This window comes from Fringilla coelebs (assembly GCF_963513975.1).
Source record: "Fringilla coelebs genome assembly, chromosome: 7".
In the NCBI taxonomy this organism is placed as follows: Eukaryota; Metazoa; Chordata; class Aves; order Passeriformes; family Fringillidae; genus Fringilla; species Fringilla coelebs.
In genome coordinates this window covers 4898006-4912447 of record NC_140035.1, presented here as the reverse complement: position 1 = coordinate 4912447, position 14442 = coordinate 4898006, and the positions used below count along the sequence as shown (strand labels likewise).

The window sequence follows — 14442 nt, the reverse complement described above, 5'->3', positions numbered from 1 at the left end:
ATTCTTCATCTGTTTGCCTGTTCTTGAATTTTGTTTAAAACAATTCTGTCAGAATTCTAAGTTGTTTAGTATAGCACATGTAGCACAATGGGGCTATGACAGGAAGCTACTACCTCTGTTAAAAGTCACAATAAATATGCTGTCTTTACCTTTTCCCTATGGAATAAATGCTTCAAAAACATACTATTTTCTTTGTCACCATTCCAAAATATTCAGGAGTCTGAAAAGCTACAGTGTAAAACTGCTTAAACAGACTTTTCCTTCAGTAATCAGACACACTGAATTTTAACAGTGTAAGGAAAAAAATTAACTAGGGAAATAAAAAGTGACATTTGACAGTGATATGCTGACAAAAGAATAAAAAAATATATTCCATCCACAAGTCAGTTTTTATTTTAAATGTCCTGACAAGCTTCCACTAACAGTCTTTTTGTTTGGTGTTTCAAGGCATCTCAGCTGTCTTTCCAGCCTTTCTACTGCAGTGATTGTCCATAAAGTAGAAAAGAGGGACTACCTGACAATTTAAACTCAACATCCAGATGGAGAATTTGAAATGGCCCAAGCACAGACACAAAATCCCCTTTGTGGCACATAATAACCTCAAAAAAGAGGTGGGGCAAATGAAGTGAGAACGCCCCTCAAGCAGAATTGTCTCTATTTTCACTGACAGGGTACTGTCAATAAGCTGCAAACAACATTCTGCTTGTAAAGTAATGAGCTGATGACCTCCTGAGTGAGATATTTTGCAGAGAGATATTAAATAATATTTGTTCCTTCATTATTTTTCTCATACTTTGTAAATTTGCTTTTAATTCTGTAATAGTGTGAGTGTATTTATAGAATATATATTTCTAGATAGAGCATAAAATGTTACCTATAGAATTAAATATAAATAATTCATATCTACATATTGACACGTATCTATATAAATGTATATGTGTGGATATTTGTGTAGATTGATAGATATATTTATAAAATAAGATAGTTATTTGTGACCAAACAATATTGGTATGTTCAAGAATCTTATCCCACCTCCAATTAAACAAATTGCAATTCTGACTTCCAGTAGTCAAAATAAATGTGAGTCATGCATTTTGCTACTTATTTGCCAATTAGAATTTAGTTAAAAGTATCAAAACACGGGGAGAAAAAAGGTGCATGCATATTCTAGCTTGTTCATCCCTGCAAAAACATTGTCATTAGACTTTTAATTATGATACACTGCACTACTAGCATATGTAAATACATTTTATCCACTTTGCATAACTAAATTACTGGGAATCCTTCATGATTATAAGTGAAATGAAAGCACCACTCACTAAATGGAAAATAAAGAAAAAATATGAAATCTGAAAGTACCTTCCCTTGCTTTCTGAGTCCCATTTGATATATGTAGGTTTTAGAAATGAATTTATACAATTGAATGTAAGGTACCAAAATGAGAAAACCAGATGTTTTTGAAGCTGAAATGCAGTTGAATGCTGTAACATTTTTATAACACATATCCCCTGGTGTTTTCACTGCTGCACACCATTTACATTTATCTTTGCAATGCATTTGTCACTGCCAATTCTAGTCATGTTCCCTGTGCTGTGACTACATCAAGCCAAGTTGGAGAACCTCAATTTCATCCAGCCTCAAATTTCATTTTTTTCAAAAAGTCAAAAATCTCATTCTTCCAAAATATTAATTTGATATTTATTAGCTAAGTCTACATTAACCTCTCTAAAGTATATCATATGGCTACTGTAAAAAAGAAAATAAATCCCAAACCAAAAAATATGAGATGCAAAATAGCTAATAAAACCAATATAAGTCAATACAATATTGTTATTTTAAATTGAAAAGGTCAAATTTTAATATTCTGTGTAAGATGTAATATATTTGCAAAGTTAGCATAACTTAAATTAAAAAATAGGAAAACTCTGAACGTCAGCTGCCACTGATTTGAAAGCAAAATATGCAGCTATGAGGGTGCTGTAAAATGTTGAGAGAACTTGAAATTTTTCTACTCAGAGATGCAAGAGCATCAGTGAAGAAGCAGGTCAAAAAAAGTGAAGATCTAATGAATTTAACTTCCAACCTGATAAAAAAAAAATTAGTGATATTTGGGTGATAAAGTAATCCAACAGAGTCAACAGAAATATGTCTGATTTCAATACCAAGGCAAATATTAACATACAATTAAGAAAAATGTTAGGATCTCTCAATGCTGAGTTCCCAGGCAGAATCTATGTCAAAATTAAAAAAAAATGGAGTATGGAAAAATAATTGTATGTTGCAAGAAGGTAATGTCTGTATTTAAATAACACAGGCAACTTAAGATTTTATTTCTAGACTGCCAGTTTGGAAACTTGATGGGCAACAAAATGAGTCTGAAGGAAGGCTGATGGGCTAAAAATACAGAGATTCAGGATATGTTTCAGGTCATTCCTTGGTCACAGATTATTTATTTTTCAAAACCTAATCAAAACTTGCTAACATGTTTGAAGATATCCAAACAACACCACCATCCAATCACTTTTAGAATCTGATCTTTAATTTTTTCCCCCCTTTTTTCACACGCACGCAAAACTGAAATCTCCTAACGTCACAGGAAGTTTGTGAGGCTGTGTAAATTAAAAACTATTTCTGTATATACAGAGGAAAGGTGTGCAGTGTACACAAGGTGGAAATGCTCCTTCAGGCTGTCAGAGCTCCTTCCAGAAGGAAGGGACAGATCCAGACTTGCTTGTGCCCTGCAGGAACGCGGCTGAGCTGGGCTGGACAGGGAGAAAACCATCCCAGCTGTCAAAGGCACTGCTAGGTACAACACCACCCAGGACTAAGAAAACTCCATGGAAACAGTGTCATAGCAGGAACAAGCCCTTTCACACTTCTCTAAAACCACCAGTTTCCTACTCAGGTTCTCAGTGATGACTCTGCCAGAAGAGAGCAGCTGCTGCTGCCAGAACAATTGGCATGTGCACAATATTTCCTATTTACTGTAAATATTAAAGCTAGAGCTTAACTCTGTAACATGATGCATTTCCAATTCCTTTAAACACAGCTGTAACTTCTTAGAAGGTTTGAGAACAAGGGGTTATTTCATTTATGAGAAGAATTTATGATTTTAATCTTACGTACAATAAATTTTTTATGATATTTACCTGCGTGGAAGTCTATGCCCACAGCAAAAGAAGCCCCAGAAATAGGCATTAAAGCATCCATTTTATCATTTGGATCCAGAGGAATTCCTCTAATTCCCTCATGGACAGAGTACATGAGAAATGACTCAATACCTAAGGGAAAGACAAAGCAGCCAATGAGAGCAAAGGGGAAACTTTCCAAATAACCAAGATTAGAGGAGATAGCATACATTTGACATAATTTTCCACAAGTGCTCCACAGTTTTGCAGAGTGACAACTCCAGCTCTTTGAAAAGATATCCATGAGTCATTAGAGTGCATTTCTAATTAAATTACAAATGTGGTCCTATCAAGAGAAGGGAATTACTGTCCATGTCAAGCACGACCTTATAATCAGGTAATTAATTCAATTTATTCAATTTCAGCAGAAATTAAAATTAAAATTTAAGAAAAAAATTTGTTTGAATTATGAGAAATTTAAGGATATTTTCAGTGCACATCTGTGCTTTCTGAACATGTTCAGCAAGAGGTAATTAAAAAAAACAACTTGTGGAAAACAGGAGAGTAAATTGTCTGTTGAGGTACAGGTTTCATCTCACTTCAGTTATGCACATTTCCTTTACAGAGAGAGAGAATTACATAGCTTAGTGATGCATTTTAAATGTTACTTTTGTGTTAGATAAATTCCAAATGCACCTATTTCTGTTAAGTAGGAATAAATTCTGTGTAGACTTCTTCTTACATAATAATTCTCAGGAATTACCTAGTCCTAATTAATAGTCATAAATAATATTTAATTTATAAAACTATAAGACACCTTGACCATAAAGTTGTTTTGCATTATTCAGGCAAAGGGTAAGACTTTGGCTGCGAGCTATGTTCTGATTTCTGCACACTTAAAAAAAAAAAAGATTTAAGGAAAAAAACTGGTTTTATTTTATATTAAAAGCAATACAATAGGATGAGATACCCAACCATTCAGATACTTGTAGCCTGTAATTTAAAGATAAGTTATATGACCTTGAGCAAATATTTATGCATGATGGTTCATATGGTCTGCTTTTCTGTCTACATAAAAAAAAAATAATCAGAGTTACCACAGAAATTTATTTGAATAATTTAATGCAAAGCTAAATTTAATTCTGTCTTAACCACAACAGACATTTCTCTGTTACTGCTTCAATCAAGCATATTGAGTGTAGTTATTTAACTGAAAATGACTGAGTTAAGTTTATTTCCTCATTGCAGTGTTCCCCTGGAGGTTAAGTTAGTTAAAACAAATGCTGAGAGCCATTTTACCTTTGCAGGCCATGCGGTTCTTCTGGAGGTTGTAGCCTACTGTGCACACACAGGTTCTGGTGGTTTCTGATGTTGGCAGACAGAGCTGGGAGCATCCCCCATTGTTTAACTGACAGGAATTGCTGCCTGTGACACCATAGGAGAAGAGAGAAGAGAAACCAAAACTTGAGCAATGAAACCCAGGCTAAAAAGTAAGTGTTGTTGTCAATAAATTACTATTATTTCCAATTTTTTGTTGAGGTAACCTATTTGAAAAATTGAGATATTATGTCAATTCATATAGCTTTCCATGCTTCACTCATTCATTCACTACTGCATATTCATGCAGAATTGCAACCTCACATTTTCCCCCGGAACATAAATAATTCTGTTTTCTGAAAAATCTGCCTATTTTAAAGTGAAAGCACCTGAAAAACATTGTATGCTGAGTTAATGATGAAATCTCCCTGATATTAGTGTATCTTAACAAACAAATCATTGATAAGATCCTATTCATTCATCAAATATTACAGTAGCCTTGTAATCTTCATGAACAAGACATTTTCAGTATATTTAAGACATACTCTAAAATGATATCACAAATCCATGCTCCAAACTGCCTAATTATTATAATATTTAGGTAATAGAAAAACTATTTTTAATAGGATTTATAATAGCCATTATACACAGTAAACTAAACACATCTCAGAAATTTGAAGCTTCCTAAAGAAAAATGTAAATTCACTAAGATACTCAAGGAATTAATTGATTACAAGTTATTATTTTCTTCACATTGGAAGAATCACATGAGAAAAGATATTGTGCACTCTAAAAATTAGTTAAAGATCCTTCAAATGTGACTTACCTTGCTGTGCTGCCTTATCATACACTTTCATATGAACCACACCTGCAGTTTTGTTTCTCAGGACAGTTGGGTTTCTTCCATCTTTTTTATTACAGGTGCCAATCTGAGCCAAGTTCTGGTCTGCCCACCAAAGCTTTTTATCTGCAAAATTCAGTTTCAGAAATTAGGAGGATCACTATCAAACTGTAAGGTGTTGAGACCTAAGGTGGGAAAAAGCTTTTGAGGTCAATTCCTACATCAGTTTTAAGGGAAATTGCCTAAAGGTTATAGAGAATATCTGAAGAAATTGTGTTATTGAGATTCTGCAGACATGAATGCAATTTTCATCAGTTAAATTTTTGCTGAGACAACCACTGATTTGAGGCTACCTGCATAGAAAAATACCTCATTTTTCATATATATGTGGAAATTCTAGTGTTACCCTAGGGAAGAAATTCATTTTCACAAGCAAACAAAATTGCTTGAAATATTAAACTAAATCTTTTATTAAAAAAAGTTACAATCAGTTACTAAGAAATCCTGAAAAAATTGAAAAGCAGGCACTGCCTCCCAAAGTTTCAGAGTTTCAATTTTAACTGCTCTGATTTCAAGCTCAAACTTCAGTGAACTAATGGCTGAAGACTGTAGCCAATCCTCTGATTATCCCTGTCACAAGTCCTCACTTGAGTCCACACAGATGAATGATGAGATGGGCTCAGGGTTCTTAATTTCAGACAGAAAAGATAATTACTGTAGAGGAACCAAAAGCAAAACCTTGAACTGAAAACCTTTAAACTTCAGGAACACTGCCTTTGCAACAAATATTGTGTATTAACTTCACTTTTAGTTAATTCTCTTTTCAGTTAAGAGAATTTTTGCCTACACTACAGTTTTAATATTTAAATTACAGATTTATAGAGCCCCAGAGTTGAATGATTTCTGATAGAAAGTGCAGATTTAAAAAATAATTTCCACTGTGTTAACTGTAAAAAGTTACAGCACAAAATACCATATCTAGGAAAAATCAAAAACATTCTCTCTGCAAGTATATGATAAAACCAGAATCTGTGGAATGAAAAATACTCTAAATATCAAGATTTGGATACACAAATGGAACTCTCTATTTAAATTTGGATCAAAATTAAAGAAATCCAATAATTTTATGCATTGATTAGTCAGTCTATAATTCCCTGATTCAAAACATCATCATGCAATAATGATCAATCAACAGCAGCTTGCATCTAAAGACATTTTTATCAGAAAATCCTTAGAACAAGAAGTGCCTGTGTTCAATTTTGATTATGTCAATTATAACAAAAAGGCACATGAAAGCTAAAAATGTGAAGGTGACTGTGTGTTATAATCCATATAGGAAATATTGGGAATTTGAGTTAGTTTTCTTCCTGTTAGATAATGCCCTACAATCCTAAAGGTTAAATGAACTTTTTCAATGAAATATTTGTATGTGAGGAAGAATTTTTGTTCCTCATATCCTCTTTGTGACCACAAATCAGAAAAGGCCATTCAATAATTTTGGTTAATTTAATTAAATTAACCAAATTAAATAATGACTTGTTTTTTGTGCATAGTAACATGAAATTACTGTTTTACACATCCAAACTTGTTTCTAAAAAAATGACTTGTTTTGTAAGACTGGGGTACAGGAAGAAAGCAAATTACATATGGTTTTGGTGTTTTCATCCTTTATTTCAAGTAATCAAACTGGTTTGGTCATTTCTTTAGTATTTTGTGCAAAACCTCAACTTTGGCTGTGGTTTCAACAACCTCTCAGACTTGTCCTTGGCTGAGCTGCCTGTCTCCTTAGGAAAAGGAAGGAAACAAAACCAAAAATAACCAACTTGTCCTCTTGTTTTACCAAGAGATGAAGACATGCCTTGTACTTAATGAAGAAGTTTAATTACCAGTGATTATCCACACCACAAATATTTCAGTTTCTTCTGTTTGGGAGCCAAGTACAGGGCCAAACCCATTTTTACACAAGCAGCTGAATGTTCCACCAGGTACCTCTTTTGTTTATTGAGGTACTCAATGAGACCACATCTGTTTCCATGCACAGTTAAGAGTGTCTAAACAATTTCCATCAGTGGGGTCAGACACATGAGATCCTGGACACATGTTCTCCTCTGGTGCCAAAAATAACATTTCATAAACTCATTACTAATCCTAAGGCACTCAACTGTGGCTGCAGAGGTTGGGGAGTCTCCTATATCCCCTACACCAATATAAAGGACAAATCATAACAATTCACAAGTGAAGTAACACAATACTCTTCAGAATGATAATTTTATCTTCCACTTTCATCCTTGTTAATGTGAAACCTGGATAAACCTTTAAATAAATGTGTAACTTACAAAATCTTACTGAACTAGGGTTTATTCATCTCTTACACAGAATGATACACTACGATTTTTAGAAAGAGACAAGGATAGAGTAGGGGGATTTAAATGAGAAAGGTCATATAAATCCTGACCTAGTATAGTTAAAAATAAAATAAAAAAAACAAAAGGTAAAAAATATAATAAAATCAAAAAACCCCACCAATCTAAAAAAACCCAACCAATATGTCTGAACAATGCACAAATTCTGAAGTACAGACATCTTGAGGTCAAACCTCTTATGGCTACCAAAAACTTGCCAGTTATGCCCTAAGACCTAAGAAATAAATGTTTCAATTCTTTAGAAACTGCTAGGTGACCAACAAACACCACGTCAGTCTCAAATAAAGAAATAAAAAACAAAACAATTCCAAGTCTATTTTTGACCATAATTCTAAGTCAAATTTGGACTATTTCTCTCTGCATTATTGATATTCTGTCAGTAGACAACTCATCTATGATGTCTAGTATTCAGGATTAACTAATTATTTCTATATTAACTTTAAAATATAGTAGATGATTTTACAAAAAAACCCACTTCAGCGTAAAGACAACTTGTTTTCACACACAGGGGAAGAAAAAATGCTGTTTTGGACCTTTAAACATCAAACTAAAGTGATTTTTTTGCTTGATTATGCTAACAAGAATGTTGCTCAAGCACTAATTACAATCTTGCTGCTGAAACTGGGACATAATCTATATTAAAATTGTTGTATTTATCCATTCTGTTGGGTAATTAGCATTAAGCACAGCAACATATTGGGAAAGAGCAACTTCAGATGCCAAAAATTGCTACCCTGGCTTCGTGGACAGTCCTTTGGAGACTTCAAGTAGTACTCTGAATGCAAATTCTGATGGGCCATTAGTTTTCATTAATGGTGGTTTGAGTATTTATGGGAGACAACTATGTACTGCACTTAGAGCTGGGCAAATTGCCTAGATATATTTCATGTATTAATGCTAACGTAATGAATGGTGCTACGGCAATTAGAAGACTGATGACTTGGAAAATTAAGGTGTATGTGTTTGAAGTCCCCTGATCTGAGCAGCCCCTCTCACTTTGCAAACAGATCCAGCAAAGTCACAGCATCTGAGCTACTAAGGAAGCATTCTGGTGTTAGTTTTGAAACTTTGTTTAGGATGAAACAAAAATCAAATAACCAATATATCATCTAAGGCATGATGAAAGTAAACAAGAGCATGAATATATTTTGGTAATATTAACCTACATTTTCTGTCTAAAATGAAATACTATAATTGTTGCTTTCTGTTTTGATGGCTTGATAATACAACTTGATGGCTATATTTATATACCCTTTTTGTTCAAAAAATGTTCTTCTAATATCTGCATGCCCATTGAAAAGCTATTATGTATATTTGATTTTGTTGTATTGCAGATTGAATTTTTTTAATACGAATTTCAACAAAAATAGCACTTACAAATAAAATCATTCACTACGTAGAGTTACGCTACTTTATACTAAAAATAGACCAAATTATGTCCTCATAATACAATCCACATTATATACCTATTTTTTAGAGAAATGATCTGAATGTTGTGGTTTTGTGTAAATTGTATTTCTGTGAGCACCTGATTCAAAATCCAACCAGATGCCTCCACCAAAACTGCTGACAGAAGCCTTCAGCATCCCTTTCTTCTCAGTTACAGACTTACAGTAACTAATCAATACTTTTCCAGTTTCTCATTCAGAGTCATTTGTCATTCAAGAAACCACACACCAGTTTGGAAACACGTCAGATACTGCTGTGAGCTTCTCTGCAACTCAGATTGTGTGAAATAATGACTCTGCTCCCCAATCCAGAAATACAGCTCTCACATCAAAGGGGAATTTCTAACCAATTTCAATAACAGTCAAGGAACCGTTTTCACTAAGTTGGAAGGCAGGAAATGAGACTTTATACAGAACTCCAAATATATCTTCATCATTTGATCCCACTGAAAACACTGGCTACCAGGAAAATGGCTAAAATCAGATATTGAATGGTAGATTAAACTCAAACTTTAAGACAAATGTAGAAAGTATTTTATTGTTGCTGAAAAGAATTTTGCTGTACTGTATAAGACATTCAGAGATTCCTTCACGTGGAACATGCTGAATATCAGAACAGGGGATCTATTTGATATCAACTTATAAATTGTGCCAGCAGCAGGTATTGAAAATTATGTAGGGCACAGGGTGCTGTGAATCAGATAAACTTCTAAATGACTAAAAGAAACCAGCAGAGGTCTTTGAAGAAAATAAAATGTCAAGTTTACATAGTAATGGAAGAAAATTGCTATGACCAAGTGCAAGACAATAACCAGTGGGAGGTACTAGACAAAGCATTCATGTGGTTTTGACTGATAGATTAATTAAAAATGGCTGATGTTCCATACACTGACATCTTGCAGAGTGAATCTGGATTTGAAGAAAAAGTGGTAAGAGTGGGAAAGCATGTAGGACAACATAGATTTACAGCAACTTTATTGTTATACAGAATGGCAACAGCAAACTTTTTTTTTTTTTTGGTTTGTTTGGTTAAAGGCATGGAAAAATAGCCATTTTGTACATATCAGATGGAATATTATGGGATGAAAATAATATTCCATTTGATATGTACACATTCAAAAAGATTTAGCAAGAGCAGGCAACAAAAGACTAGGAATTTTGCTCAGCATATTGAAAAAGAAAGATGACTGACGCCGCTGAGTAGAAAACCAATAAATGAAAGACCCAAAATACAGAAAGATGTGAATTATATATTGTTTCCATTCCCCTCAAGGATAAACCTGACAGTTACCTTGGCACCAACTTGTTTGCTAACATTATTTTTTATGTCTTATCATTACCTTCTATAAGCTTCCACTAAAGAATGCAATAGTAGGAAAATGTTAAACAGAGCCTGGAAAGGACTAAACAACAGCAAACATCTGAAACAGAAGTGGTAACTTCCAAATGGTTTCCAGCAGCTAAACTGCAATGCTAAAATAGAGGAATTGGAAGCAATAAAAACAATGTGGAGATTGAGGGGTCGTGCTAAAGGAGAACCCTCATTGCTGGTGAAGCTCTGAACCACTCCATAAATTGTATTACAAAGCAAACCAAAAACTTTACTGACTTTGCTGGCAGTGTCTATTGAGTTCAAATCATAGAACACAACCATGGAGGGCCTAACTGCTTCTCTTTTCCAATACTGGAACTAACAGAATCAAAGATCAAGAAACTTGAGCTTTTAGAACAGCACAGAGATCACCAAGACAAACTGAACAAGTCTTGGTTGGGCCAAGCCTCTCCCAGTCATTGCTTTTTTTATGGCTCTGAAAATTTTTTGGAATCTGAAGCATAAGATACAGCAAAAGCCACTGGGAACTGTCAGATCTGTGAGTTTTCTGTGCAGAACTCTGTCCAGACATGGGATGGAAGGCATTAGCTCTTGACACAGGCTGTAGGATTCTCTTTGGATGTCTCTGAGGTCACGCTTTCTCACAAGGAGACTGATGGCTGGGGAAGATGCTTCTCAAACAGACAAAGAAATTTTCAAAATCAACAGCTGAAGAGCTTGAAGAGACATCACTGCTGTAGTAAATTTATTAGGAATTTAATTTTTCTGAAGATCCTTGCTCCTTCAGAGCACCTAGCCTTGGCAGGGAATGGGTACATGGCAACCAGGGCTACTCAGACCACGTTACCCATCCCCTCAACCCGCTGAGGTGCCCTCCACTGTGCCCTTGTTTCAGCTCCTCAGGCCAGTAAAGGTCCTGGTGATCAATGAGTGACCAGCTCTGTGACCTGGTGACCCAAATGTACAAAGGCACATTCAAAATACCAAAATCCACCTCCTTTTTCTGCTCAGTGGAAATATAACCCGACAATATGTCAAGATCATATAGTAAAATACAGAAACTAAGAAAATTAACTGCCCAAAACACTGCTTTTATCTGGGAAGACACTAAATGCAAAAGGCAGATTAATGCAAAAGAAAGCTGAAGATTGCAGAACTCTCCAGCACTCAGCAGAAATTAAATTCTACAAAACAGTTAAGGGTTTGGGCACAGGTGTCATCTCTCTCTTCAGTCACTGGTGAATTCAAGTGCTACAAAAAAAGATAGCTCAGTATATTCACAGAGGAGAAATATTTCATTCATGCTTTATTGTGTTTACTGTGTTTTTAGATACAAGCAGTCAAGAAAATTTAGGAATAGGAGCGAAAATGATGCAATAAACATTGCAATTACTGTGATTCACCTGCTTAAACCTCTGATTAAACTTGCAGACAAGCAGATCAGCAGGGGTAGTAAATTTTCATACACTATCACATTAAATCTTTCATTGGAACAAATAAGTCATTCTTCTGTACTTATATATTATTAGTTATGACCATTTATCAATTAGATAAACTCTTATCTTGCTTCATATGGCACTGGATTTTCTGTTGTGACCCAATTTACATGCACAAAAGCCTGCTTGTAAGAAGCTGATGCACATCCACTCACTCTTTAGGAAAATAAATGGCATTTATATCACCACAGTGTGTTCCACAATATGGAAGCTTACAAGAGAAATGAATGCAGGGACTTTTCATGTTTTTCAATCTGCACATACAATCCTGCTGATAAAATTGTGTGTGCTTGTACTTTTCCCCAGCAGGTTTTTATGGGGAATCCCACTGCAATGCCAAGATGCAGTTTAGCAGAACCCTAAAACCCCAAAGCAAAACAAACAGAAAGCCCCAAAACTCTTTGCAAGTTTTGTTCACCATTTTTGAGGAGAGAGAACTGTCATCACCCATAAAAACCCAGGATCCCAAACTATGAATATTAGAGGTACATGTGATAAAACCTACACAGTGATGGAGATATTCTTCCATCTCCAGCTGTGCAAAAATTCAACTACTTTCACACACTCTTCTTTACATGGCAGCTATAAACTCTTTATTCCCTGTCCCAGGGGGATCATCACTGCTGTAGCTTCTGTGAATGGCAGGTGAAGACCTGGCACCACCCCCAGCTCAGTGACAGTATGAATAACCAAAACAGACTTTACACCTCCTAGTAAATCTTCCAACAGCTCCCCAGAGTAAGGGCCATTTTATTCAGTCTACTTCCAGTCACAATGCAATCAATGAAATACAATTTGTCCAAATTAACATTCATGATTCCTTCTGACACCAAACCTGCTCGTGGTTATGAATGCATATATGAAAACATAATATGTCCAACTGACAGCATTTAGAGCTCAGGACTGGCCAAATGGGTGTATAATAAATCCAATTTAGTAATCACCACTTTGAATGACATAATTTGCACCATGTGCATAAAAATAATTAAATCTTATTTAAATTTCACTAGCACACCATTTATATGTACATAATTACTATTTAATTAATCCATCAAATAAAATATTTCATAATAAAAATATTAAAAATAAGAAGAAAATATAGCTGTAATAAGACAATATAAAAATAATAAAAACCATTAAAATATAAGAAATATAAAAATATTTTCTCAAAATAGTGGCAGCTGATAACCCATTCATCCCAACAAAGGACTGTTTATGGACTGAACTTTTTTTTTTTTTTTTAATATCCAAGATAAATACAAGCAATTTTTGAGTGAACCAGAATAGAGGTCAGTAATTTGCAGGAAGTATGGAAAGCTCTAAAGTCATCTTTAAAAAAGCAGAAGCATACATGTAAATTCTGAGTCAGCCTGTAATTTCTTACTACACTCTGTCCCAGCTACAACAAGGACCAAGAGCTGAAGGTGCATATGAGAAAAAGTCCATTTGAAGCAATATTTTTATAATATTCTGTGATCAGCAATTAGCTGATTTTTTTTTTAGGAATTTTTTTTTTTTAGGAATTGTTCCTTATGCTACTCTTCTTTTGATTTTTCTGATAGATGTTTGTGAACATTCTAAACATTTCTTATTTACAAACTGTAAGAAAGAGAATATTTTTCTTTCAATCACTTTAATACATGGAATATGAGCAAACATCTGAAAATCCAAATCCCTCAATCATCAATTCATAACCCAAAGAAGTCTTCCCAAAGTGCCAGGCAATCCAACAAACTAGGAATATTCTGTATTAAGTAGGAGGAATTGAGCAGAGGAAACATGTCATGGATAATTCTGTGTAATAAACATGCAACAGCCCCTTCCCTTTTCAAAATACTTTACATGTGACTATGTTAAATATAAGCCATCAATTTGTTACCTTCATTCCTTTATATATATATAGTATATATATATATGTGTGTGTGCAAATCTCCATTTAGAAATATCCTTGTAATACAAATTGCACACAAAGAACTTTTCATGGACAACACAAGTCTCACTCATTAATGTACTGTATGTATTATTTGCATAAAACCAACAATAACTTCCCTAAGCTTCTTATATTTCTTTCTTAATTAGCTTTGAATAATTAAAAATATATTATCATTGGACTTACCCATAATGGTTAAAGCTGTGGCTTTTGTTAAGTCTTCTTTCATTGATTCAATTATTTCGAGATTACCACCATCCAAATTGCATCTACTTATGGTTCCATTTCCTGAACTGATCCAGTAAAGCTTGTTCTCCCCATAATCTATTGATAAACCTGTAATTAACACATACAACTTTAACTGTAGCTTTAATGGGTTATATACATGTATTGTTAAACTGTTTTCATTATGAAAGTACACTTGAGAAATATATTCTATATATATAATATATATAGTATAATGTATATACACACATACAATTATGTTATCTAGTGGCTCATCTATTTAAACTTAAAAAAATTAATA

At 34.1% G+C, this 14442-nt stretch overlaps 1 protein-coding gene across 1 annotated transcript in view; it reads right to left on the bottom strand.

Annotated features, from left to right (window-relative positions):
• Positions 1 to 14442, bottom strand: part of LRP1B (LDL receptor related protein 1B) — a gene marked incomplete at both ends in the record, with an annotated part of 618484 nt that overhangs the window by 142953 nt on the left and 461089 nt on the right. Inside the window, 4 exons of the mRNA XM_084209463.1 lie at positions 3150 to 3281; positions 4428 to 4553; positions 5272 to 5412; positions 14103 to 14252. Of these exons, the coding sequence (XP_084065589.1) occupies positions 3150 to 3281; positions 4428 to 4553; positions 5272 to 5412; positions 14103 to 14252 (549 nt within the window). The remainder of the gene's footprint in view (positions 1 to 3149; positions 3282 to 4427; positions 4554 to 5271; positions 5413 to 14102; positions 14253 to 14442) is intronic.